This window comes from Haematobia irritans, chromosome 1 (assembly GCF_050003625.1).
Source record: "Haematobia irritans isolate KBUSLIRL chromosome 1, ASM5000362v1, whole genome shotgun sequence".
In the NCBI taxonomy this organism is placed as follows: domain Eukaryota; kingdom Metazoa; phylum Arthropoda; class Insecta; order Diptera; family Muscidae; genus Haematobia; species Haematobia irritans.
Window position 1 is genome coordinate 108381271 of NC_134397.1, and position 25621 is coordinate 108406891.

Below are 25621 nucleotides of genomic sequence, written 5' to 3' on the forward strand. Positions count from 1 at the left end.
AATGACACTGCGTAGCAAATGCATCTCAAACAAACTCGCTCATTCATAACTGGAGAATTGTTCGAAGATGACTTGAGTATCTTGATAACATATTCCAGACCCAAAATACCACGCACATCAGTTTTTAAACTGCATCATAAACTGTGTTTGTTAATAGATGGCGAAGATCCATTTGACTGACTTCCATTCTTAACTTTGGTGGTTACTATAGTCTTATTTGTCTCTATCGGCGTTCCTCGGATGAATTATCCACTTCACAATCACTCATAGGTGACGCAATTAAATTTGAACCTTTATTTTTCTCTGGATTTGAATTATTTTTAGGACAATTGAAAGAATAAATAATTGCCACTTTTACCAATGCCATACGATTCTTTTATCAGCTGATTTTGACTTCTTAAAATTGCAAACAACATATTGAAATTTGTTGTTTTTGTTATCGTGATTCAACCTCCTTAGTGTGTAAATATAACCATAGCGATAGGAGGTAGGCGAAACATTTTTGCCGCAACGGCAAATACAATAAGCTTGACGGCGAATAATTAAATTTTTCACGTTTCCTAGCGTTTTTGTTGCCAATACAGCATGTTTTGACAATATTAAACAATGAAGTTGAATAAAAACATACAATGGCTTGTTATTTGTTGAGTTATTTCAAGAAAAAATAATCTACACGTGTCCAGGCAACAGCAATTCCTAGTGGTGAGTTAAAAAAATTGATAAGCGATGGCAACACTATACCGGTTTTCGCCAAGGAGTTAGAGTAAGTTTTAATTTAGCGACACGCCGCCAGCCGTCACGGTATTCCGTCGCGGATTTTGGGCTTCCCATAAGAAATACACGTAAATAAGTGTTCGCCTACCGCCTACCGCCTATCGCTATGGTTATATTTACACACTTATTCAGCCATGGGACCCTCATTTTTTGCATTTTGACATATACGCCGAGGTGGAAATGAGCCTCATTCGTTGTTTGTTATTGTTATTGCTAGAAAATTACGCGAACAGACCTATTGTTGGTTTTGACAAATGTCAACGTCGATATGTCAAACGCCAACGTTATATATTGTTACGAATTGGATAATTATAGATATAAGTTTATTTAAATTAGTTTCCGTTAATTTAAAATTTCAAATTGTAACGATAAAATTTCGCTATCACTTGTTGGAATCATCTATTCATTTTCTAGTATTTTCCTGAATTTCTTTTATGTTCTTTTGTTTTCTTATCGAAATGTTAGTTCTTACTCTCTCATAGAATAGCAACCCCTTTGCTTTGTTATTTTGCATTTTCATTGTCTATTGTCATTATTGTTGTTGTTGTAGTAATGCGAGCATATACCTATGTGAGTGTGTATGTGTTTGGCAGCCACCAGATGAACAACTTAATGGTCGTAGATCCTTCTAGCATTGTCTAAGAATGTTCTGGCGTTGCCAGAATATTGTTGTGCTACCAGAATGTTCTCGTATTGCCACATCGTCATATATAAAAGCGCTCGCATGCTGCTAACGAGTCAGTCTTAATTAAAGCGTCAAACGAATAACTTCAGTGTGAACGAATTGTAAAGTGTGAAGTCATAGTAAATAAATTGTAGATTGTCGTTATTTAAAAGAACTGTGTTTTAATTGTCGGGTAATTAAAAACGCCTAAATATAAAACCGTAACAATTGGTGTCGGAAGTGAAATAACGGAAAAAAATCTACAATGAAGTTTAATGAGCTTCGTGTGGAAGACTTAAAAAAGAAATTGAGCAAACTGGAGCTGCCGACAACAGGCAATAAGACCCAGCTTCAAAAGCGTCTACTGGAAGAGTTTGAACGGCGTAATATGGACATTGCGATGCATGAGTTTGATTATAAGGAAGACATTGATGAATCAATACTCGTCAATACAAGCAGTGTAGAAACTCCATCTGTGGCTTCGAGTGTTGTGGATTACACATCAATGCTCAATGTTTTGAGCAAAATGATGGAAGCAAATTCTAGAAAAATGGAAGAAAAATTCGACGAAAATTCTAGAATTGTCAACGAAAAATTACAACAAATTTCTGAAGGCATGGAGAAACGTGTGGACCATATAGAAAATCAAATTGTGGAATTGGATTAGAATGTTCTTTCCGTGGATGAGAAAATTATGGTTCATGATGAGAAGTTTCTGCACATCGAGAAAAAAATGTCAGAGCTGGAAATTAAAGGTGGTCCAGTGCGCGTCATCGAGGGCTCAGAAATCAAATCTCCTGTTTTCGATGGCTCAACGTCATTTGATGTCTTCAAATTCCAATTCGAAATGGTTGCTTGCAGAAATTTGTGGCATGACGATGATAAAGCAATTGAACTTCTATTGGCATTAAGGGGCAATGCTGCTGATGTGATACAAAGCATTCCCGCTGCTTCTAGAAATAACTATAATGAAGTAATAGCGGCACTTCAACGCAAGTATGGTGAAGAGCACAAGCAGGACATCTTCAGAATGGAATTGAGAGGAAGAATCCAAAAATCGAATGAAACCCTACAAGATTTCGCAACAGAAGTTGAGCGGCTAGTGCTTTTGGCATACCCTGGAGAGAATCATCCTCTTATAGATCGTATCAAGATTGAGACTTTTGTGAATGGCATTCGAGACCCTGAGATAAAATGTGCAACATATGCCGCACAAAAAGCTACATTCACAGAAACAGTAACATTTGCACTTGTACAAGAGACTGCGAGATTGCTGACACGGCCTCAAATTCACAAAGTACGCAGAGTAGAGACCGAGAGTGAAGAATCGAAATCGGTCATTGAATTGGTAAAAGAGGCTCTAAAGCAGATAATGCAAGAAATGAAGCAGCAAGCAAATAAATCTAGAATGAAATGCTATAACTGTGATAAGGCTGGACATCTTTCCCTGGAATGTAAAGCGAGGCGTAAAACTTCGGGGTCAATCTCGCCATCTCCATTAAACAATAATCAGAAGAAGGCGACCACAAAGCCAAGCGACTCAAATTCAAATTTTGCGGATAATAGAAAAGGTGGCAAACAAGTTATTGATCAAGCCTTGACACGACGGCATTGCAATGTAGAAAGCAGACGCTACTCGAAGGCTGAACCAAAGGAGACAGTTGTAAATGTCAGGCAGTTACATCGAATCTGGCACAGACTGATCAACAGAGCACCATAAAGGTCCCATTTTGAACAAAATTATTTCGGCAAAACAAGAAAATAAGAAACCCAGCAAGAAAGAAATCGCAGCCGAAAGTCCACTTATGAAAGCATACTGGGCTCAATGGGATAGTTTAGTTCTAGTCAATGGATCCCTGCAACGTAAATGGGAAAGCGAAGATGGCAAGAGCAGCCGAAATTTGATCATCGTTCCAGATTCCAAATTAAGAGACGTTTTGGCGGAGTTCCATAATGGTCTCAGTGGAGGTCATCTGGGAATAACCAAAACCGCCGAGAAAGTGAAGCAACGATTCTACTGGGTTGGATGCCAGAAATCAATTGCTGAATGGGTAGCCAATTGCGAGAAGTGCATGAAGGCGAAAGGTCCAACAAGGAAAAGTCGAGGTCCTATGCAAGAATATAGACCAGGAGCCCCGTTTGAAAGAATAGCAATGGACGTAGCAGGCCCTTTCCCAGTAAGTGATTCTGGAAACCGTTATGTCCTTGTGGTCATGGATTACTTCAGCAAATGGCCGGAGGTGTATGCAATTCCAAACCAAGAGGCAAAAACGATTGTGGATGTTGTCAACAAAAACTGGATATGTCGCTACGGTGTGCCGTCCGAGATTCACTCAGACCAGGGAAGAAATTGAATCGGCCATATTCAAAGAGATGTGTGAATCCCTTGGTATCAAGAAAACGAGGACTACACCATTACATCCACAATCCGATGGCATGGTAGAAAGGTTTAATCGCACTCTGGAGGAACATCTTCGAAAAGTAGTGGACAACGGCCAGAGGGACTGGGACGAGCATATACCAAAGTTTTTGCTGTCGTATAGATCTGCCATTCATGATTCCACCTCTCGAACATCAGCCAATGTTCTATTCGGAACTGAGTTGAAGTTGCCTGGAGATCTGATATTCGGTGCTAAACCTAATGAGCTCGCCATGGAAGAAAACAGAAACGACATCCCAAACACTTTCGGTGAAGTTCACGAATCAGTGCGCAACAAAATAAAAATGGTCAGCAACAGAATGAAGGCGAGATACGATCGTGCTGTAAATACTGAGGGCTTCCAAGAAGAAGAATTGGTTCTGCTATTTAACCCGCAACGAAAGAAAGGATTGTGTCCTAAACTGCAAACACAGTGGGAAGGCCCATACAAAGTCATCAAGAAGATCAATGATGTTGTATACCGGATTCAGAAGGACGACAGCCCTAGGTCAAAGATGAAAGTTGTACATCTGGAACGATTGGCTCCTTACGGAACAGGTTCTGTGCCTGTTCGGGACGAACAGGCTTAAGCGGGAGGCAGTGTTACGTATTTGATAATTATAGATATAAGTTTATTTAAATTAGTTTCCGTTAATTTAAAATTTCAAATTGTAACGATAAAATTTCGCTATCACTTGTTGGAATCATCTATTCATTTTCTAGTATTTTCCTGAATTTCTTTTATGTTCTTTTGTTTGCTTATCGAAATGTTAGTTCTTACTCTCTCATAGAATAGCAACCCCTTTGCTTTGTTATTTTGCATTCTCATTGTCTATTGCCATAATTGTTGTTGTTGTAGTAATGCGAGCATATACCTATGTGAGTGTGTATGTGTTTGGCAGCCACCAGATGAACAACGTAGATCCTTCTAGCATTGTCTAAGAATGTTCTGGCGTTGCCAGAATATTGTAGTGCTACCAGAATGTTCCGTCATATATAAAAGCGCTCGCATGCTGCTAACGAGTCAGTCTTAATTAAAGCGTCAAACGAATAACTTTAGTGTGAACGAATTGTAAAGTGTGAAGTCATAGTAAATATATTGTAGATTGTCGTTATTTAAAAGAACTGTGTTTTAATTGTCGGGTAATTAAAAACGCCTAAATATAAAAACGTAACAATATTTTCCAAAATTTTTTATTATATTTGGTAAGTATTGTATTGTATAATATTTTATTCCTTTTAAAGTCCTTTTGTTTTTAATAATTTGTTTTAATAATTTTTAGATTTAGAAATTACTATTATACATTGATATATGGGAGCAACCGTCGTACAATGCTTCATACCCGCTGTGCAGACAAATGGTTATGGATTCAATCCTATTTTCGACCAAACACCATAAAATTTTGTAATGCTGGTGACATATCTGAGTGTTTCAAAGCTACTCTAAAATTTTCATCGCAATGGGAAAATTTATTCAGGCTCGGCTATAAAAAGGAGATTCCTTGTCTTTGAGCTTCCTACATGGAATCGTGTGGCACTCAGTGACAAGAAGGAAGTTTAGCACTGCCCAGAAAAAAAGCGTCGCCAAAAAAGTACTGAAAATGTTCTTTTTGGATCCGGAAGTGGTGCAAAATTGACGCAGAAGCGATGAATTTAACATGGGCTTGTCATAGGACGGAAGTTCTCCATTTCAATAGCCGTTGCACTGAATTTGCATCACTTCTTTAGGTGTGATCCGAATTCAATATTTTGGATGTAAATTAAAAAAAATTGTGATATTTTGTCAAATAAATAATTGTTAAAATTTTTTATAATTTTTAGTGAATTCTAACGCTTGTCGGAAAAGTTTGACCTCAAATATTTTCAAAAACTCACAATTTTTTCAGTTGGATTTAGCATTTTTTTTCGAGAAAATTTAAAAGACTTATACCATTTTATGAATTCTTAATCTGTTTTTAACCTATTTGAAACAAAAAAAGTTAACATTACCCATTATAAGTATGAAAAAAACCACGTTATAAAAAATTGAATTAAAAGAACTTCCTGGATAGTTAAAATAAAGAACATCATTGGGAGTGCATCTTCTGGAAGTGCTTTTAAAGTTGTGCCTTTGGAAGAAATTCCAAATTTTTTTGCTAGGTGCTGTATCATAATGGACTAAATAGTCAAAGGGAACCTGAAATAAAGGGCTGCCACTCTAGCTAACCTAAACTGTACCGTAATCTATCACAATTGGCAAAGTTTACCTTAAATGTGATTATTAAAACCAGGATAACATTACAACGTTGCTATTTTAGCTAAATAATGTCACGACCTTAAGAGAATAATGTATGCTTTTAGTACGAATCAATTTGATTTTTTGCTAAAAGCATCTATTGGTCAACTTTGATGACATCGTTCAATATAATTCCTATAAATAAAAATAGTTTACAAAATAAAATTTTTGTTATGTCATGTTTCTGAGATATCCTTATAAAAATATAATGATATCTCAGAAACTGCCTTATTAAAAAATTTTTAACCACTATTTTCGAATACAGGAGCAGAGAATGAAGCCGACCCATTTTTGTCGGTGGCGGCTAATACTAAATTTTTGCCTCCGGCGGCGGCGGCTTGACGGCTAAGCCGATAAAAAATTGTCTGTTCGGCGGCGCAAATTTTTCTATTATAAAATCTGTATGAGAAATTTGTTTAATTGCTAACTCGACCAACTCACAAACACATATTTTAGTTTTGGGTTTTTGGATTCAATTTAGATTTCGATTTATTTAAAGAAAAAATCATATAAGGCGATAAATTTATAATTTTGTATTTGAATGACTGGATTTGTTAATTCCGAGTTAACTTAAAGGGCGCAGCAGGGCAGATAGCTTAATTTCATTCGAGTTCTATAACAGACTGCCTGCTATGATCTTTGCATTTTATTTTCTAAGTGGATTATTTATGCTCTCTATCTTAAATTGTTATACTAAGAGCTAGCGCTATACTTGCATTGAAGAGCTTGACTAAAAGTGGATAGATCATTGCATGCGTTGCATTACCCTTAGCATTACCATGTACATCTAACATACATTGAACAATATAACAACAAAGGAGACAACAAAGAGACAAATGACAAAGAGTTGCAAAGTGTTCTAAACGAATATAATAGCCAACAAACAATCGTTTTATATATAAGCAAAGCAAATAAATGATAATAATTTTGATGTGAAATCCAAATATTAGAGTAGGTCGTAATACATATAGATTCTTTGAAATAAAAGGTAGTAAATTGTGAATAAGATATTAATCAAAAATAATACGTTATAAAAACAATAAAATAATATAAAAGTATTAATATGATACAATTGGTTATGACTTTCTAACATTCCCCCCCCCCCACAAAGAACAACTGTTCTTGATATACGTTAAGCAGAATAATTGAGGTGTTTTATTTGGTTTTTTGAGATCACCAAGCTATGCCTCTACTCACAGCAACTCATCGGTTGAATTTGTGGTAATTGAAACTCATCTTTTACAGGAAGAAGTGCTATTTTAGATACGGGGCGCTTATAGGTCTTTCCATTAGATATTACAGAAACAACGCGGACTCTACCATCTGTGCCAGGATGAACTTCCGTAATACGGGCTAGTGGCCATTGACCGGGAGGCAACCTCTCGTCGCATATAAGGACAAGATCTCCCAATTCAGGATTTATTTGGGTTCTGGAAACCGACCCAGCGTTTCCAGAACTGTTGTTTTAATCTTTCAACAACTTTCCATCGAGAAAGTCGATCTATGGAGCAGTCTAGAAGATTTTCATCAGGGATTGTGAGAAGGGGCTCACCAATTAAAAAATGACCTGGTGTAAGGGCAGAACAGTCGTTGGGGTCAGTGAATAGTGGACACAAAGGCCGCGAATTAAGGCAACTCTTAATTTGGGCCAACAAGGTGGTTAGTTCTTCAAACTTTAAAATTCGATTATCCATGGTTCTTTTCAAGTGATGCTTAGTAGACTTTACACTAGCTTCCCACATTCCCCCAAAGTTGGGCGATGCTGGTGGTATAAAGTGCCATTTTGTTCCACTGTTTGAAAGAAGCTCGCAGAGATGAGCCAATGAAGTTCGTACCGCAGTCAGAGTACAAGTCCGTACATATTCCACGGCTGGAGGTGAATCTTCTAAATGCTGCGATGAATGACTCAGTGGACATACTTGTAACCGCCTCTAAATGAACCGCCGTTGTCACCATACATATAAATAGAGATATATATCCTTTTGTCGTTACTGAATTGCGAGCAGTGGACTGTTTGATGGTAATAAGGCCGGCATAGTCCACTCCACTATGCTTAAATGCGCGCGTGGGTTGCAAACGTACTGATGGAAGTTCCCCCATAATTTCCTGTGCTGCCTTTGCGGTGTATTTAAAACAAGTTACACATTTTCTTTGTACTTGTTTCGCAATATTACGAGCTGAAATTACCCAGTATTTTCTCGTGACGTAGGCTTGCATTTGGGTAAGTCCTCCATGTAGCGTTTTCATATGAGCGTCTGAAAAAAGTAAAATAGAAAGGGGATTGTTTTTAGATAGTAATATCGGGTGTTTAAATTCATAATCAAACTTAGCCTTCTGCAAACGCCCTCCAACCCTCAGAATTCCAATTTCATCAACAAACGGACACAGCTGGGCTAGTCTGTTACTAGATGGAAAAGGATGACATTTTTTAAGATGATTAAGCTCCTCAGAAAACTCCACTCGTTGAGATTGGATGACTAAGATATTCAAAGCCTCATGCAGCTCTCCAGTTGTAAGGAATCCAGATTTATGCTTATCATTTTCTTTGATTCTAATATTGTTGACGAAGCGCAATATATAAGCCGTAACACGCACCAGTTTTGCCAACGATTAAAATCTGGACAATATTTCTGGGAAATCAAGTTTGGTTATCACATGGGATGCAAACGCATTCTTTTTTCTGTCAAGATTAGTTTCGTAGTTGTGTTCAGGTTGTTGGGGCCACTTTCAACGGGGCAACTTTAGTTTTTGACTGAAGAAGGCGTACGACATGGTAACCATCATTTGTACTTTTGGCATGTATTACAGCAGCAAATGCAGTTTGCGAGGCATCACAAAAGCCATGCAACTCCAGTTTGCTGTTGCGCAAAGTTCCAAGCCAGCGAGGAATTCTAATGTTTTCCAAATGAATCAATTCACCAAGATGCTTATTCCATTCCTTCCGAATACTATCTGAAACGCTATCCTTCCAATCAATACGCTCCAACCACAATTTATTAAAAGTAGCCTTAGCAGTGATTGTGACTGGGGCCAGCCAACCCAAAGGGTCATATAACCGGGCAGCATCGGACAAAACGTCGCTTTTCGTAACGTTCTCTCGAGGTTGGAAATCGACCTTGAAAGCAAATGTATCGTCGAGAGTATTCCAACCTAAACCGAGAGCCTTTACCAAGTCCTGCTCATCGAAATCGACTATCCCCCTCTTCTCTCTAAACTCCTCAGGAATAGCGTTCATCAGATCCACTGATGTTCGAAGTCCACTTCCTTAGGTTAAACCCACCCGAGGCTAATAACTTCACTAAGTGGTCATGTAACGTCAAAGCCTCAGTCAAGGTGTCCGCCCCGGATATCACATCATCGACGTAAGTATCCGTTTTTAGAACATCACAAGCAACAGGATACGAGTCATATTCGTCCATGGCCAACTGCTGCAATATTCTAATAGAAAGATAGGGGGCGGAACACGTGCCATACGTAACCGTCCTTAATTGGTAAATATAAATACCCTCGCCACTAAATCTGCTGATAAGGAAGATGGCGATCAACAACGCGAATTTGTCGAAACATCTTCTCTATATCAGATCGAAAACCAATCCGAAACCTACGCCAGCGGGTGATAATTGCCGGCAAATCATTTTGGAGAGCGGGCCCAGGTCAAAGTTCGTCATTCAGAGATGCAAATGGTGGTCGTTGGCTACTTCCATCGAAAATCACACAAAGTTTAGTGGTGGAGCTACTCTCTCTCAGAACACCATAATGTGGCAAAAAATAGCCGTTCAGCCGAAGAGTTTGAGGGTATGGACCAATTCTCGACATATGTCCCAAATTCTCATACTCCTCCATAAACTCCCTATACTGAGCAGCTAACCCAACATCCCTATTAAAACGTGTCTCCATATTCTTTAGCCGACTCAAAGCACTGAAATCCGTATGACAAAATGCCGGAAGCGGTTTCCCCAGAACCTCAGACCTAAATGGCAATGCCACAGTATACCTCCCATCATCACCTCTCTTGTACGTCGCTTTGAAGTATTCCTCACACAAATCCTCTTCCCGCGTAAACTCCCTTTGCTCCAATAACTCCTCCTGCTCCTCACATCAAAAGAGTAATTCAAAGCAGCAGTTGGCCCAGATACGACCCAGCCAAAATGAGAAAATTGAAGGAATATACCGGTAGCTCGATCCGACTCATAGGTCCAGGGTGATAAGAAGTAAGCGAAGGCATTACAAAAGCATTGCTCTCAAGTCGAAATTTCTTCTCACAAGGGGATATGAGACAAAAATTCACATAGTTGCGAACAATGACGGTGCTACCCCCTACTCCAGTGATGTGAGCGTAAGTGCGATATCGCCTGAGTCCCAATAACTGAACGGCCTCCTCCGTTATCAACGTAGCCTGAGCACCTTGATCTAAAAGTGCACGCAGCTTAAATTCCCCATATTGGGTTCGGACTATAACACGAACAGTGGCAAGTAACACCTTGGGCATAACCGTAGAATTCAAAATGGAAATGTTGCAACTACGAATATTCGCTTGTGATTCGGTTATGTCCGTAGAAACACCCGCCGAATTGCCACTAGTGGCAGCCGTGGCGCTTAACGTAGGGCCGTCTTCAGAATACTTATTATGTACAATCGTATGGTGGGGCATATTACACACATGGCAGCGGGTCTGCAAACGACAATCCCTAGAAAAACGTCCCACGTCCAAACAATTCCTACAAATACCCTTCGATGAAATCAAGTCACGTTTCGCTGCCGGCGAGGCAGCCAAAAATTGGAAACATTTATACAAAAGGTGCCTTCGTCCACAACAAGGACAATTTCCATCTCTGGTCGAGACTACATGAACCCGTCTAGTCTGTAATGGTCTAAAAGAAGAAGCAGACCTAGAAACCGTCCTAGATGTGGTCAAATCATGGTCATTTATAGACTCAAGAGTCCGAAAAGTTGTTTCCAAAAATAAAAATAGTTCCCCTATCTTCGGAATTTCCGTCGAAGCATTCAAAGACCGTTCCCACTCCTTACATGTCTGAGTATCCAACTTCGATACAGTAATGTGAACTAAAAAGGGGTCCCAATTGTCACAATTTATCTCAAGGGTACTAAGGAGAGAAAGACATGTTCGTGTAGTGTCGAGAAGATTCTTGATACTATCACATGAACCGTCAGATCTAGCAATATCAAAAAGTCTCCTAAAGATCGTGTCCGCAATCTTCCTCTTATTATGATACCTTTTGGTCAGAGCAGACCAAGCTGTCTGGTAACTAGCATCATAAGCCGGATACTCATTAACAATGGACAACGGGGTGTCCCTGCAGGAACTGCGAAGGTAGTAGAATTTTTGCACGTTCAATAAAACCTGATTATTGTGAACTAAAGAAACAAACATGTCCCTATAGGATATCCAGTCCGTATAATTACCGGAGAAAATGGGGATATCTACCTTTGGCAGACGGACATCATTTGAAAAACCCTCACACCTTGTGGCAGGAGCATGAAATGTACTAGAAATGTGAAATTGTAGTATTAAATTCAGACATCGAATCCAAAAGATTCCCTTTGGCTATCATGAAATTATTGCAAATCGTAAAATATACATCTTCACTTAGGTATGGAACCTGTTCTTGTGGCATGGAACTATCGCGAATATGATCAAAAAGTTCTTCAAGTTTTTCTAAAAACGTTTGCGATGTACCGCGAGTTCTAGAAGTCGGTGGGAGTTTTTCATATTCGGCCATAAATCGATTAAGACGCTGAAGAATTAAGCGTTGGTCTTCAATTGCGCGCACCAGTTCGGCCATTTCGTTTTTATCCCTGTTTGTGACGTAGTTTTTTAATATATATGAACGTTGTTTAAATTTTAATTTCACTGATTTATAATTTAATATTGTAATTTTCAACCAAACTATTTTTATTATTTGTTATATTACTGTCGTAGATTTTAGCTTTCTTTTTTATTCATAAAATAAAGGCAAATTTGTATTCCATATGCCAATATATGAGAATACAGCTTCTCTCAATTTTTTACGAAACGTTATATGTATAGTTATTTCTTTCAACTGATAAAACGAAAAGGTTTACAAAATATTCCCGGATTTCGGCACCATTTTTAATGTAAGAGAAATTTGTTTAATTGCTAACTCGACCAACTCACAAACACATATTTTAGTTTTGGGGTTTTTGATTCAATTTAGATATCGATTTATTTAAAGAAAAAATCATATAATCATATAGTTTTGGGTTTTTGATTCAATTTAGATTTCGATTTATTTAAAGAAAAAATCATATAAGGCGATACATTTATAATTTTATATTTGAGTGACTGGATTTGTTAATTCCGATTTAACTTAAAGGGCGCAGCAGGGCAGATAGCTTAATTTCATTCGAGTTCTATAACAGACTGCCTGCTATGATCTTTGCATTTTATTTTCTAAGTGGATTATTTATGCTCTCCATCTTAAATTGTTATACTAAGAGCTAGCGCTATACTTGCATTGAAGAGCTTGACTAAAAGTGGATAGATCATTGCATGCGTTGCATTACCCTTAGCATTACCATGTACATCTAACATACATTGAACAATATAAAAACAAAGGAGACAACAAAGAGACAAATGAAAAAGAGTTGCAAAGTGTTCTAAACGAATATAATAGCCAACAAACAATCGTTTTATATATAAGCAAAGCAAATAAATGATAATAATTTTGATGTGAAATCCAAATATTAGAGTAGGTCGTAATACATATAGATTCTTTGAAATAAAAGGTAGTAAATTGTGAATAAGATATTAATCAAAAATAATACATTATAAAAACAATAAAATAATATAAAAGTATTAATATGATACAATTGGTTATGACTTTCTAACATTCCCCCCCACAAAGAACAACTTTCTTGATATACGTTAAGCAGAATAATTGAGGTGTTTTATTTGGTTTTTTGAGATCACCAAGCTATGCCTCTACTCACAGCAACTCATCGGTTGAATTTGTGGGTAATTGAAACTCATCTTTTACAGGAAGAAGTGCTATTTTAGATACGGGGCGCTTATAGGTCTTTCCATTAGATATTACAGAAACAACGCGGACTCTACCATCTGTGCCAGGATGAACTTCCGTAATACGGGCTAGTGGCCATTGACCGGGAGGCAACCTCTCGTCGCATATAAGGACAAGATCTCCCAATTCAGGATTTGTTTGGGGATTGAGCCACTTTGGGCGTGATTGAAGGCGATTCACATATTCAACGACCCAGCGTTTCCAGAACTGTTGTTTTAATATTTCAACAACTTTCCATCGAGAAAGTCGATCTATGGAGCAGTCTAGAAGATTTTCATCAGGGATTGTGAGAAGGGGCTCACCAATTAAAAAATGACCTGGTGTAAGGGCAGAACAGTCGTTGGGGTCAGTGGATAGTGGACACAAAGGCCGCGAATTAAGGCAACTCTTAATTTGGGCCAACAGGGTGGTTAGTTCTTCAAACTTTAAAATTCGATTATCCATGGTTCTTTTCAAAGTTGGGCGATGCTGGTGGTATAAAGTGCCATTTTGTTCCACTGTTTGAAAGAAGCTCGCAGAGATCTTCGGGCAATGATAGTTTACATCTATGTTGCAAAATCTTATGTTCCTTATTTGAGCCAATGAAGTTCGTACCGCAGTCAGACTACAAGTCCGTACATATTCCACGGCTGGAGGTGAATCTTCTGAATGCTGCGATGAATGACTCAGTGGACATACTTGTAACCGCCTCTAAATGAACCGCCGTTGTCACCATACATATAAATAGAGATATATATCCTTTTGTCGTTACTGAATTGCGAGCAGTGGACTGTTTGATGGTAATAAGGCCGGCATAGTCCACTCCACTATGCTTAAATGCGCGCGTGGGTTGCAAACGTACTGATGGAAGTTCCCCCATAATTTCCTGTGCTGCCTTTGCGGTGTATTTAAAACAAGTTACACATTTTCTTTGTACTTGTTTCGCAATATTACGAGCTGAAATTACCCAGTATTTTCTCGTGACGTAGGCTTGCATTTGGGTAAGTCCTCCATGTAGCGTTTTCATATGAGCGTCTGAAAAAAGTAAAATAGAAAGGGGATTGTTTTTAGATAGTAATATCGGGTGTTTAAATTCATAATCAAACTTAGCCTTCTGCAAACGCCCTCCAACCCTCAGAATTCCAATTTCATCAACAAACGGACACAGCTGGGCTAGTCTGTTACTAGATGGAAAAGGATGACATTTTTTAAGATGATTAAGCTCCTCAGAAAACTCCACTCGTTGAGATTGGATGACTAAGATATTCAAAGCCTCATGCAGCTCTCCAGTTGTAAGGAATCCAGATTTATGCTTATCATTTTCTTTGATTGTTGACGAAGCGCAATATATAAGCCGTAACACGCACCAGTTTTGCCAACGATTAAAATCTGGACAATATTTCTGGGAAATCAAGTTTGGTTATCACATGGGATGCAAACGCATTCTTTTTTCTGTCAAGATTAGTTTCGTAGTTGTGTTCAGGTTGTTGGGGCCACTTTCAACGGGGCAACTTTAGTTTTTGACTGAAGAAGGCGTACGACATGGTAACCATCATTTGTACTTTTGGCATGTATTACAGCAGCAAATGCAGTTTGCGAGGCATCACAAAAGCCATGCAACTCCAGTTTGCTGTTGCGCAAAGTTCCAAGCCAGCGAGGAATTCTAATGTTTTCCAAATGAATCAATTCACCAAGATACTTATTCCATTCCTTCCGAATACTATCTGAAACGCTATCCTTCTAATCAATACGCTCCAACCACAATTTATTAAAAGTAGCCTTAGCAGTGATTGTGACTGGGGCCAGCCAACCCAAAGGGTCATATAACCGGGCAGCATCGGACAAAACGTCGCTTTTCGTAACGTTCTCTCGAGGTTGGAAATCGACCTTGAAAGCAAATGTATCGTCGAGAGTATTCCAACCTAAACCGAGAGCCTTTACCAAGTCCTGCTCATCGAAATCGACTATCCCCCTCTTCTCTCTAAACTCCTCAGGAATAGCGTTCATCAGATCCACTGATGTTCGAAGTCCACTTCCTTAGGTTAAACCCACCCGAGGCTAATAACTTCACTAAGTGGTCATGTAACGTCAAAGCCTCAGTCAAGGTGTCCGCCCCGGATATCACATCATCGACGTAAGTATCCGTTTTTAGAACATCACAAGCAACAGGATACGAGTCATATTCGTCCATGGCCAACTGCTGCAATATTCTAATAGAAAGATAGGGGCGGAACACGTGCCATACGTAACCGTCCTTAATTGGTAAATATAAATACCCTCGCCACAAAATCTGCTGATAAGGAAGATGGCGATCAACAACGCGAATTTGTCGAAACATCTTCTCTATATCAGATCGAAAACCAATCCGAAACCTACGCCAGCGGGTGATAATTGCCGGCAAATCATTTTGGAGAGCGGGCCCAGGTCAAAGTTCGTCATTCAGAGATGCAAATGGTGGTCGTTTGCTACTTCCATCGAAAATCACACAAAGTTTAGTGGTGGAGCTACTCTCTCTCAGAACACCATGATGTGGCAAAAAATAGCCGTTCAGCCGAAGAGTTTGAGGGTATGGACCAATTCTCGACATATGTCCCAAATTCTCATACTCCTCCATAAACTCCCTATACTGAGCAGCTAACCCAACATCCCTATTAAAACGTGTCTCCATATTCTTTAACCGACTCAAAGCACTGAAATCCGTATGACAAAATGCCGGAAGCGGTTTCCCCAGAACCTCAGACCTAAATGGCAATGCCACAGTATACCTCCCATCATCACCTCTCTTGTACGTCGCTTTGAAGTATTCCTCACACAAATCCTCTTCCCGCGTAAACTCCCTTTGCTCCAATAACTCCTCCTGCTCCTCACATCAAAAGAGTAATTCAAAGCAGCAGTTGGCCCAGATACGACCCAGCCAAAATGAGAACATTGAAGGAATATACCTTTGTCAAATTTCTTCTGCTGCGGTAGCAAAATATCACCGTATATATCACCTCCGATCAGCAAATCAATTTTATCATTACCATAAAATTGTGGATCGGCCAAATGATAGCTTCCTAAGTCCGGTAGCTCGATCCGACTCATAGGTCCAGGGTGATAAGAAGTAAGCGAAGGCATTACAAAAGCATTGCTCTCAAGTCGAAATTTCTTCTCACAAGGGGATATGAGACAAAAATTCACATAGTTGCGAACAATGACGGTGCTACCCCCTACTCCAGTGATGTGAGCGTAAGTGCGATATCGCCTGAGTCCCAATAACTGAACGGCCTCCTCCGTTATCAACGTAGCCTGAGCACCTTGATCTAAAAGTGCACGCAGCTTAAATTCCCCATATTGGGTTCGGACTATAACACGAACAGTGGCAAGTAACACATTGGGCATAACCGTAGAATTCAAAATGGAAATGTTGCAACTACGAATATTCGCTTGTGATTCGGTTATGTCCGTAGAAACACCCGCCGAATTGCCACTAGTGACTGCCGTGGCGCTTAACGTAGGGCCGTCTTCAGAATACTTATTATGTACAATCGTATGGTGAGGCATATTACACACATGGCAGCGGGTCTGCAAACGACAATCCCTAGAAAAATGTCCCACGTTCAAACAATTCCTACAAATACCCTTCGATGAAATCAAGTCACGTTTCGCTGCCGGCGAGGCAGCCAAAAATTGGAAACATTTATACAAAAGATGCCTTCGTCCACAACAAGGACAATTTCCATCTCTGGTCGAGACTACATGAACCCGTCTAGTCTGTAATGGTCTAAAAGAAGAAGCAGACCTTGAAACCGTCCTAGACGTGGTCAAATCATGGTCATTTATAGACTCAAGAGTCCGAAAAGTTGTTTCCAAAAATAAAAATAGTTCCCCTATCTTTGGAATTTCCGTCGAAGCATTCAAAGACCGTTCCCACTCCTTACATGTCTGAGTATCCAACTTCGATACAGTAATGTGAACTAAAATGGGGTCCCAATTGTCACAATTTATCTTAAGGGTACTAAGGAGAGAAAGACATGTTCGTGTAGTGTCGAGAAGATTCTTGATACTATCACATGAACCGTCAGATCTAGCAATATCAAAAAGTCTCCTAAAGATCGTGTCCGCAATCTTCCTCTTATTATGATACCTTTTGGTCAGAGCAGACCAAGCCGTCTGGTAACTAGCATCATAAGCCGGATACTCATTAACAATGGACAACGGGGTGTCCCTGCAGGAACTGCGAAGGTAGTAGAATTTTTGCACGTTCGATAAAACCTGATTATTGTGAACTAAAGAAACAAACATGTCCCTATAGGATATCCAGTCCGTATAATTACCGGAGAAAATGGGGATATCTACCTTTGGCAGACGGACATCATTTGAAAAACCCTCACACCTTGAGGCAGGAGCATGAAATGTACTAGAAATGTGAAATTGTAGTATTAAATTCAGACATCGAATCCAAAAGTTTCCCTTTGGCTATCATGAAATTATTGCAAATCGTAAAATATACATCTTCCCTTAGGTATGGAACTTGTTCTTGTGGCATGGAACTATCGCGAATATGATCAAAAATTTGTTCGTGGTTACTTTAAAATACTTTAAGTTCTTCAAGTTTTTCTAAAAACGTTTGCGATGTAGGTTAGGTTAAAGTGGCAGCCCGATTAAGATTCAGGCTCACTTAGACTATTCAGTCCATTGTGATACCACATTAACTAAAAGTACCTATTACATATGGGCACTTCTAGTTTTAACCGCTGAACCTTCTTGATTATTTTTCTTTGTTGAACCAACCAGATTGTTCCAAAAATATTAGCAGACTGCTTAAGTTAACGTTTTCCAGATCCGCCAGTAATCTGAAGCTATATGCTCCTAAAAGTTGCTTGCGCTTTACACAAAATGCAGGACACTCACACAAGAGGTGTTTAATTGATTCTTTTTCCTCCGCATCATGACAGCTCATACAATAGTCATTATACTTCGCGCCAATAGTTTTTGCAAAATCTCCTATCAGGCAGCGACCCGTTATAGCAGATATCAGGAGTGATATCTGACGTCTCGAGAACATTAGCATATCTAGTGTGCGGTTTAAGTTGAAATGGGGCCATATTTGCTTGGTGTCGTTACAACCCTTGCAATTCTCCCATCGAACATTTGCCATCATAACAGTCTTCTCACGCAGCATGAGCTTGCAGGTGGCTAGGGGCATACCAACAAATTCTAGTTCCCCTGGAATATGTAAGGTAGTCCCTAGCCTTGCCAACTCATCCGCTTCGCAGTTCCCCGGTATGTTCCTAAGGCCAGGCACCCATATTAGGTGAATATTGTACTGCTCAGCCATCTCATTGAGAGATTTGCGGCAATCGATGGCCGTTTTCGAGTTGAGGAACACAGAGTCCAAGGATTTTATTGCAGGTTGACTGTCTGAGTATATATTAATGCCCACATTTTTTGGAACATTACTTCTCAGCCAATTCGCCACCTCTCTTATTGCTAATATTTCAGCCTGAAAAACACTACAGTGATTAGGTAATCTTTTCGCTATTTGAAGTTCCAGATCATTAGAATATACTCCGAAACCCACTTGTCCATCCAATTTGGAGCCATCAGTGTAGAAATCTATATATTCTTTATTCCCCGGGGTCTGTGTGCACCACGCCTCACTGTTGGGGATTAGAGTCTCAAACTTTTTGTCGAAAAGTGGACTCGCCAAAGTGTAATCCACTACGTTAGGCACATCTGACATTATTTTGAGGACAGAACTGTGACCGTAACCATTTTCCGACCACAGCGATAGTTCGCGCAACCGCACAGCCGTTGTTGCAGCTGACTGTTTGGCCAAAATGTCTAAAGGCAATAGATGCAGCATGACATTAAGGGAATTTGTTCCTGTCTTGCTGAATGCGCCTGAAATACACAAACACGCCATTCGCTGAACTTTATCTAAACCAGTCGGTTTCTGAAGTGCCGGCCACCAGACTACAACACCATATAGCATTATAGGTCTAACCACTGCCGTGTATAGCCAATGCACAATTTTTGGTTTTAGTCCCCACTTTTTTCCTATTGCCTATTTGCACGAGTACAAAGCTACAGTTGCCTTCCTCGCCCTTTCTTCAATATTAAGCTTAAAGTTCAGCTTCCTGTCCAAAATAACGCCAAGGTATTTTGCACAATCACCAAAGGGAATTTCAATACCCCCTAAGGAAATAGGCCTGACCGTGGGAGTTTTGCGATCTTTGCAGTGCATGACTAATTCTGTCTTTGCAGGATTTACGCCAAGACCATTGTCTTTCGCCCATTGTTCAGTCATCCGGAGGGCCCTCTGAATAATATCTCTGATTGTGGATGGGAATTTTCCCCTGACTGCCACTTTTATCCTTTCTTTTTCTAGAGTAACCAGAAGGCTATTTATAGCAACATTCCAATGAAGAGGTGATAGAACTCCTCCTTGGGGAGTGCCTCTGTTCACTTACTTTTGTATGTTTGCTTGTCCTAGTGTGGCTGAAATACGTCTCTTCATTAGCAGTTCGTCTAACAGCCTGAGTATACATGGATCAACATTCAGAGTTGTCAGTCCATTTAATATCGAGCTCGGATGGACATTATTGAACGCCCCTTCGATGTCTAGAAACGCCACGATTGTGTATTCTTTGACAGATAGTGAGCTTTGAATAAAGCTGACTAGTTCATGTAGTGCGGTCTCAGTAGACCTGTCCTTCGAGTATGCATGCTGTCGTTTCGAGAACAAACTTGAATCGATGCTAGTTCTAAGATAAATATCTATCATCCTCTCCAGAGTCTTAAGTAGGAATGAGGATAAGCTGATTGGTCGGAAATCCTTCCTCCTCGGGTGAGAGGCTTTTCCCGCTTTAGGTATGAAAACGACTTTTTCCCTCCACTTTCCTGGGATATATGATAATTTGATACATCCTTTATATATCACCGACAACCAGGGGATAATTTTGTCAGTTACAGCTTGTAACTCCGCCGGAGTAATTCCATCAGGTCCAGGGGATTTGAATGGTCCAAAGCTATTTAGCGCCCATCTTATTCTAGTTTCCGATACAATTTCCTCGACAGGAAACGACCGCTGAGCAACTGTGGCACCGCCAGTACATGGTTCAACCGTCTGATTTCCAGGAAAATGTGTGTCCAATAGTACCTCCAGCGTCTCCTCACTGGACGTTGTCCAATTGCCCTCCGATGTTTTAATGAAACCTGGAGCGGAGTTGGTGGATGCTAGAACCTTCCGTAGTCTGGAAGCCTCGGACGTATTCTCAATACTGCTGCAGTAAGCATTCCAAGAGTTATGCTGAGCCTTTCTCAGTTCTCGCTTGTATCCTCTCAGATTCTTCTTGTAAGCGTCCCAGTCCTCAGGGGCTCTGGTGGACTTTGCCTTGTTAAAGAGCTTCCTGCAGGATTTCCTCATATTACTTAATTCCGTAGACCACCATGGTGGTCGATGTTTCCCCCTTGGCTTTCCTCTAGGGCATGCAGCTTTCAGTGAGATGTTGAAGGCCTTAGTAATCCGCTCCACTGCGTGTTCGATATCTTGCACATTTCTCATATTTGTCTCTGTTATTTCCGGTATCATCATATTGAACGATTCCCTATACCTATTCCAGTCAGCTTTCCTAACATTTGGCGGAAATATGATCTTGGTGATATGAACATCAAATTTGAAACTGATGTAGCGATGATCTGAGAAGCTGTGTTCACTTAACACCTGCCACTCAGATATCATTTCATTCAGTTCTTGCGAGGCCAAGGTGATGTCCAAAACCTCTTGCCTGTTTTTAGTGACAAAGGTTGGGACATCTCCCTTGTTGCAAACTACCAGATTAGTACGCAAAATAAACTCTATTAGCGACTCTCCCCTTGCATTAGTATCACTACTTCCCCATATACTATGATGTGCATTCGCATCGCATCCCATAATGAGTTTCGTCTTTGTTTTCAGTGACTCCTCCACTAAGGTCTTAACGGCATATGGAGGCATCTCCCTGTCATGTCCCATGTAGACCGAAGATACCCAATATTTGCATTTGGCTATTTCTAAACTTGCAACGACAGTGTCTGTATTGCATATTGAAGGAAGCAGAAACAAGTTGAGCCCGTTTTTAGCAATTATACAGGCTCGATTTACATCATTACCAGTATACTGCAATAGTTTGAACCCCGGAGTACTTAATTCACATATTTTGTTTTTATAAACATATGGTTCTTGAATAAGAACTATATCTATGTCCCCTTTCATCAGGAGAACTTTTAAGGCAGCACAATGATGAAGATTTATCTGGAGGATCCGTAGGACCATCGAGATTTTCAACAAACGTCACATCAGCCGCTTCAATCGAGTCATCAAGAATGTCCTCTTCAGAGATATCGGTGACTCTCGAAATAACCATAGGTTCAACTTTGGTGAGTTCTGAGGCAGTAGAAGCCTCCTCACGCATACGGTATCTATCCATGTCTTCAAATGTCTTGGTATCCCCTCGACTTCGCAAGAGGATCCGCTTACTTCTGATTCAGACAGAGGCTTGTCCATTTCTGAATCCTTTAGCTGATCGTTTTTATACACCTTCATTTGGATATAATGAAAGCCATAACATACACGGCCCTGGGACTTTGCTAGATGTGGCAAAGACTGAGTGTTCAATATAAACACTGCATGCCGTCTTGGCCCATCCACTTCATCCAAACGGCCAACCTTCCAATCAGCTGTTGGAAGATATGGATTGCATTGTTTCAGTCTATTTAAAATAGATTCAGGGTCAGGAGGGTTTGCAGGTATCCACGCATGTGCTCTTGGTCTAGCCGGTATGTCTTTCTTCTCGACTAACTCTAGAGCAGCTCCTTCCCAAACTTCACCAATTAGTATCAGAGCAGCTTTAAAACATTCTATAGACCTCTGGTCCTCAAATGCGACTAGCTTAAATCGTCCTTGATACCAACCAGCCTCTTGTTGTCGAGGATCTGGGCCGGGAAACTTTTTCAGCACCTGTGAGTAGACGCCAGACAAAGCATTCTCAATTTCCCCCCCATTTTTGCTTTGGAACTTTGCTAAATGTGGCAAAGACTGAGTGTTCAATATAAACACTGCATGCCGTCTTGGCCCATCCACTTCATCCAAACGGCCAACCTTCCAATCAGCTGTTGGAAGATATGGATTGCATTGTTTCAGTCTCTTTAAAATAGATTCAGGGTCAGGAGGGTTTGCAGGTATCCACGCATGTGCTCTTGGTCTAGCCGGTATGTCTTTCTTCTCGACTAACTCTAGAGCAGCTCCTTCCCAAACTTCACCAATTAGTATCAGAGCAGCTTTAAAACATTCTATAGACCTCTGGTCCTCAAATGCGACTAGCTTAAATCGTCCTTGATACCAACCAGCCTCTTGTTGTCGAGGATCTGGGCCGGGAAACTTTTCCAGCACCTGTGAGTAGACGCCAGACAAAGCATTCTCAATTTCCCCCCATTTTTGCTTTGGAACCATACCGTCCAATGCTCCTTTATTTATGATAGCCATCACAAGGTTGTCTTTAGCAACTGAGGCAAACGATCGTTGATCCCTTTTGGAGGATGGCAGCTCATCCGGTGATCGTTCCCTTTTTCCAGCCTCAAGAATTCCTTGAGCCCATTTTAAGGAATCGCTTTGTTTAGCCGACAACGTGCTTGGGTCGACTGATCCTAATTTCTTTAGGATAAACAAAGCATTTCTGCGTTCTTTGAATCTCTTTCGTGAGGGATTACCTCCTTTTGATGCCGTTACCTTGGAAAAGGTCCGACTTGTCAAATTGTCGCCACCTGTCGACCCGTCTACAGATCGACTAATTGGGCCTAACTCTTGGTCATTGCCCAAATGTATAACTCCAGTCGATACCCGTCCACTGGGCCCTGAAGTTAGCAACCCAGTGGATGTCTTTGAATTTCTCTGCATGGTGGCCTAATATCCCACCACACTTGAAATTCGTAGTAGGTACTTATTACGATGATTTTATCCGCTATTAAAAAACACGTCCGTTCCGTTCGACGGTTGAAATAATAATGTTTGCGATGTACCGCGAGTTCTAGAAGTCGGTGGGAGTTTTTCATATTCGGCCATAAATCGACTAAGACGCTGAAGAATTAAGCGTTGGTCTTCAATTGCGCGCACCAGTTCCGCCATTTCGTTTTTATCACTGTTTGTGACGTAGTTTTTTAATATATATGAACGTTGTTTAAATTTTAATTCCGCTGATTTATAATTTAATATTGTAATTTTCAACCAAATTATTTTTATTATTTGTTATATTACTGTCGTAGATTTTAGCTTTCTTTTTTATTCATAAAATAAAAGCAAAATTGTATTCCATATGCCAATATATGAGAATACAGCTTCTCTCAATTTTTTACGAAACGTTATATGTATAGTTATTTCTTTCACCTGATAAAACGAAAAGGTTTACAAAATATTCCCGGATTTCGGCACCATTTTTAATGTAAGAGAAATTTGTTTAATTGCTAACTCGACCAACTCACAAACACATATTTTAGTTTTGGGTGTTTTGATTCAATTTAGATTTCGATTTATTTAAAGAAAAAATCATATAAGGCGATACATTTATAATTTTATATTTGAGTGACTGGATTTGTTAATTCCGAGTTAACTTAAAAGGCGCAGCAGGGCAGATAGCTTAATTTCATTCAAGTTCTCCCAATAAACACAGGATGAGCGTTTTTCAAATGCAGAAACTTTTCAGTTTGAGGGTAAATATAATTTTCAACATAAATTCAACTTGACTTGAAATAGTTCATCTTCAATACATCTTCAAATTGTTTGCGAATTACTTCCAATTTGCCAAAATGTTGACGAAATCTTTGAAAAGTTGTTGAAGATAATATGTGAAAACTTTGACAAAACACTACCTTAAAATGCAACGAAAAAACCATGTGGTTTTCAATACTTATTTGTGCAACGAAGTTCGTGGTCAATTGCAAGAAATAAAAAAATGGAAAATTTTAGACAAATAACCAAATAGTTTATAAAAATAGGTAAGTGAAAATAAAAAATTAAATAAAACTTTAAGGAAGTCACTAAATGTATATCTCTTTGCAGAAAACTAAAATTATGGATTCTACGTTCTTGAAAACATTAAAAAGCTGACCGAAGAAAAAATGGTGGACAATTAACTGGAACAAATAGTTTATAATAATTGGTACGTCAATATGAAAAATTAAATCAACACTTTAGAGAAGTCACTAAATTTAAATCACTTTGCAGGAAACCAAAATCTTTGGATGCTACATTCTTGCAAACATTAAGAAGCTGACCAATGAAAAATGAGTGGCTTATCGACAAGAAAAAGTTTCCAGAAACATTACAAGTGCAACCAATGAAAATTGTTAAAAACAACAAATTGTTGAAATCAACAACTTCTGGATGAAAATGTGCATCACATCGTCAGTTTAATTCATATGCTATTATCAGTTTAAAATGGATATTTTGTGAATTCCTTCTGCTGGAAATCAGTCCTAACACGCGGTCCAGTACGTTCCTAATTTCAAATTGCCCGCTTGTTAATAAATTTTAATGCTGTTTTATGACACCAAAAGGAAGGAAATCGAATTATCAATGCAAAAGTGTTTACTAATAATGTTTAAGATATTTAAAGTTTTGTTGTTTTTGTTTTTTTTTCTTATTTGTTGATATGTTTAATAAGATTATTATTTATCAATTGGTATTGTAGTGTATTATGTAGTGTAGTGTATTATTATATATTTTATTTTGATGAAAATGAATAAATTATACAAAATTCATAGAATTTTGGCTTTGACTTTCAATTTGAAGTGGGGATATCATTCATACAAATTTAGGTTGAAAAGTATTTGCAAAGATGTTAATTTTGAATTTGACTCGCATCGAAAATTGTTTGACAAATTATTGAGTAGCGATGCATTTCAATTTGAGGATAACACTTGAGATATTATTGCTAATGTGTTGAATTTCACTGTTGAGGGTAATGTCTGTTTTTTGTTGAGAACGCGATTTTCTCAACAATTTCTCAACTTGAATATTACCCTAATCCTTTGAAAAAATGTTTGAAAAATTGTTGAAATTTAGCTTTTTCAAACGTTTGTGTTTATTGGGCTATAACAGACTGCCTGCTATGATCTTTGCATTTTATTTTCTAAGTGGATTATTTATGCTCTCTATCTTAAATTGTTATACTAAGAGCTAGCGCTATACTTGCATTGAAGAGCCTGACTAAAAGTGGATAGATCATTGCATGCGTTGCATTACCATGTACATCTAACATACATTGAACAATATAACAACAAAGGAGGCAACAAAGAGACAAATGACAAAGAGTTGCAAAGTGTTCTAAACGAATATAATAGCCAACAAACAATCGTTTTATATAAGCAAAGCAAATAAATGATAATAATTTTGATGTGAAATCCAAACATTAGAGTAGGTCGTAATACCC

The 25621-nt window shown here is 39.1% G+C and overlaps 2 protein-coding genes and 1 long non-coding RNA gene across 3 annotated transcripts; 1 reads left to right on the forward strand and 2 right to left on the reverse strand.

Moving 5' to 3' along the window:
- Positions 1-7321: 7321 nt before the first annotated feature.
- LOC142230723 (uncharacterized) lies at positions 7322-8804 on the reverse strand. The gene is made up of 4 exons (XM_075301356.1): positions 8788-8804; positions 8125-8683; positions 7575-8063; positions 7322-7513 (listed from the first exon to the last, which is right to left on the reverse strand). Exons 1-4 carry the CDS (start codon positions 8802-8804, stop codon positions 7322-7324), a joined length of 1257 nt encoding a protein of 418 aa, XP_075157471.1.
- Positions 8805-13100: 4296 nt separating this feature from the next.
- Positions 13101-17456, reverse strand: LOC142230733 (uncharacterized). Its single transcript, XM_075301367.1, has 7 exons — positions 16293-17456; positions 15779-16029; positions 15260-15382; positions 14952-15204; positions 14712-14909; positions 13945-14574; positions 13101-13883 (listed from the first exon to the last, which is right to left on the reverse strand). The coding sequence occupies exons 1-7, from the start codon at positions 17454-17456 to the stop codon at positions 13101-13103; spliced, it is 3402 nt and encodes a 1133-aa protein (XP_075157482.1).
- Positions 17457-24043: 6587 nt separating this feature from the next.
- On the forward strand, positions 24044-24619 carry LOC142241160 (uncharacterized). The gene is made up of 3 exons (XR_012723507.1): positions 24044-24185; positions 24250-24349; positions 24415-24619. It is a non-coding gene; the product is annotated as an uncharacterized LOC142241160 (long non-coding RNA).
- The last annotated feature ends 1002 nt before the right edge of the window (positions 24620-25621 follow it).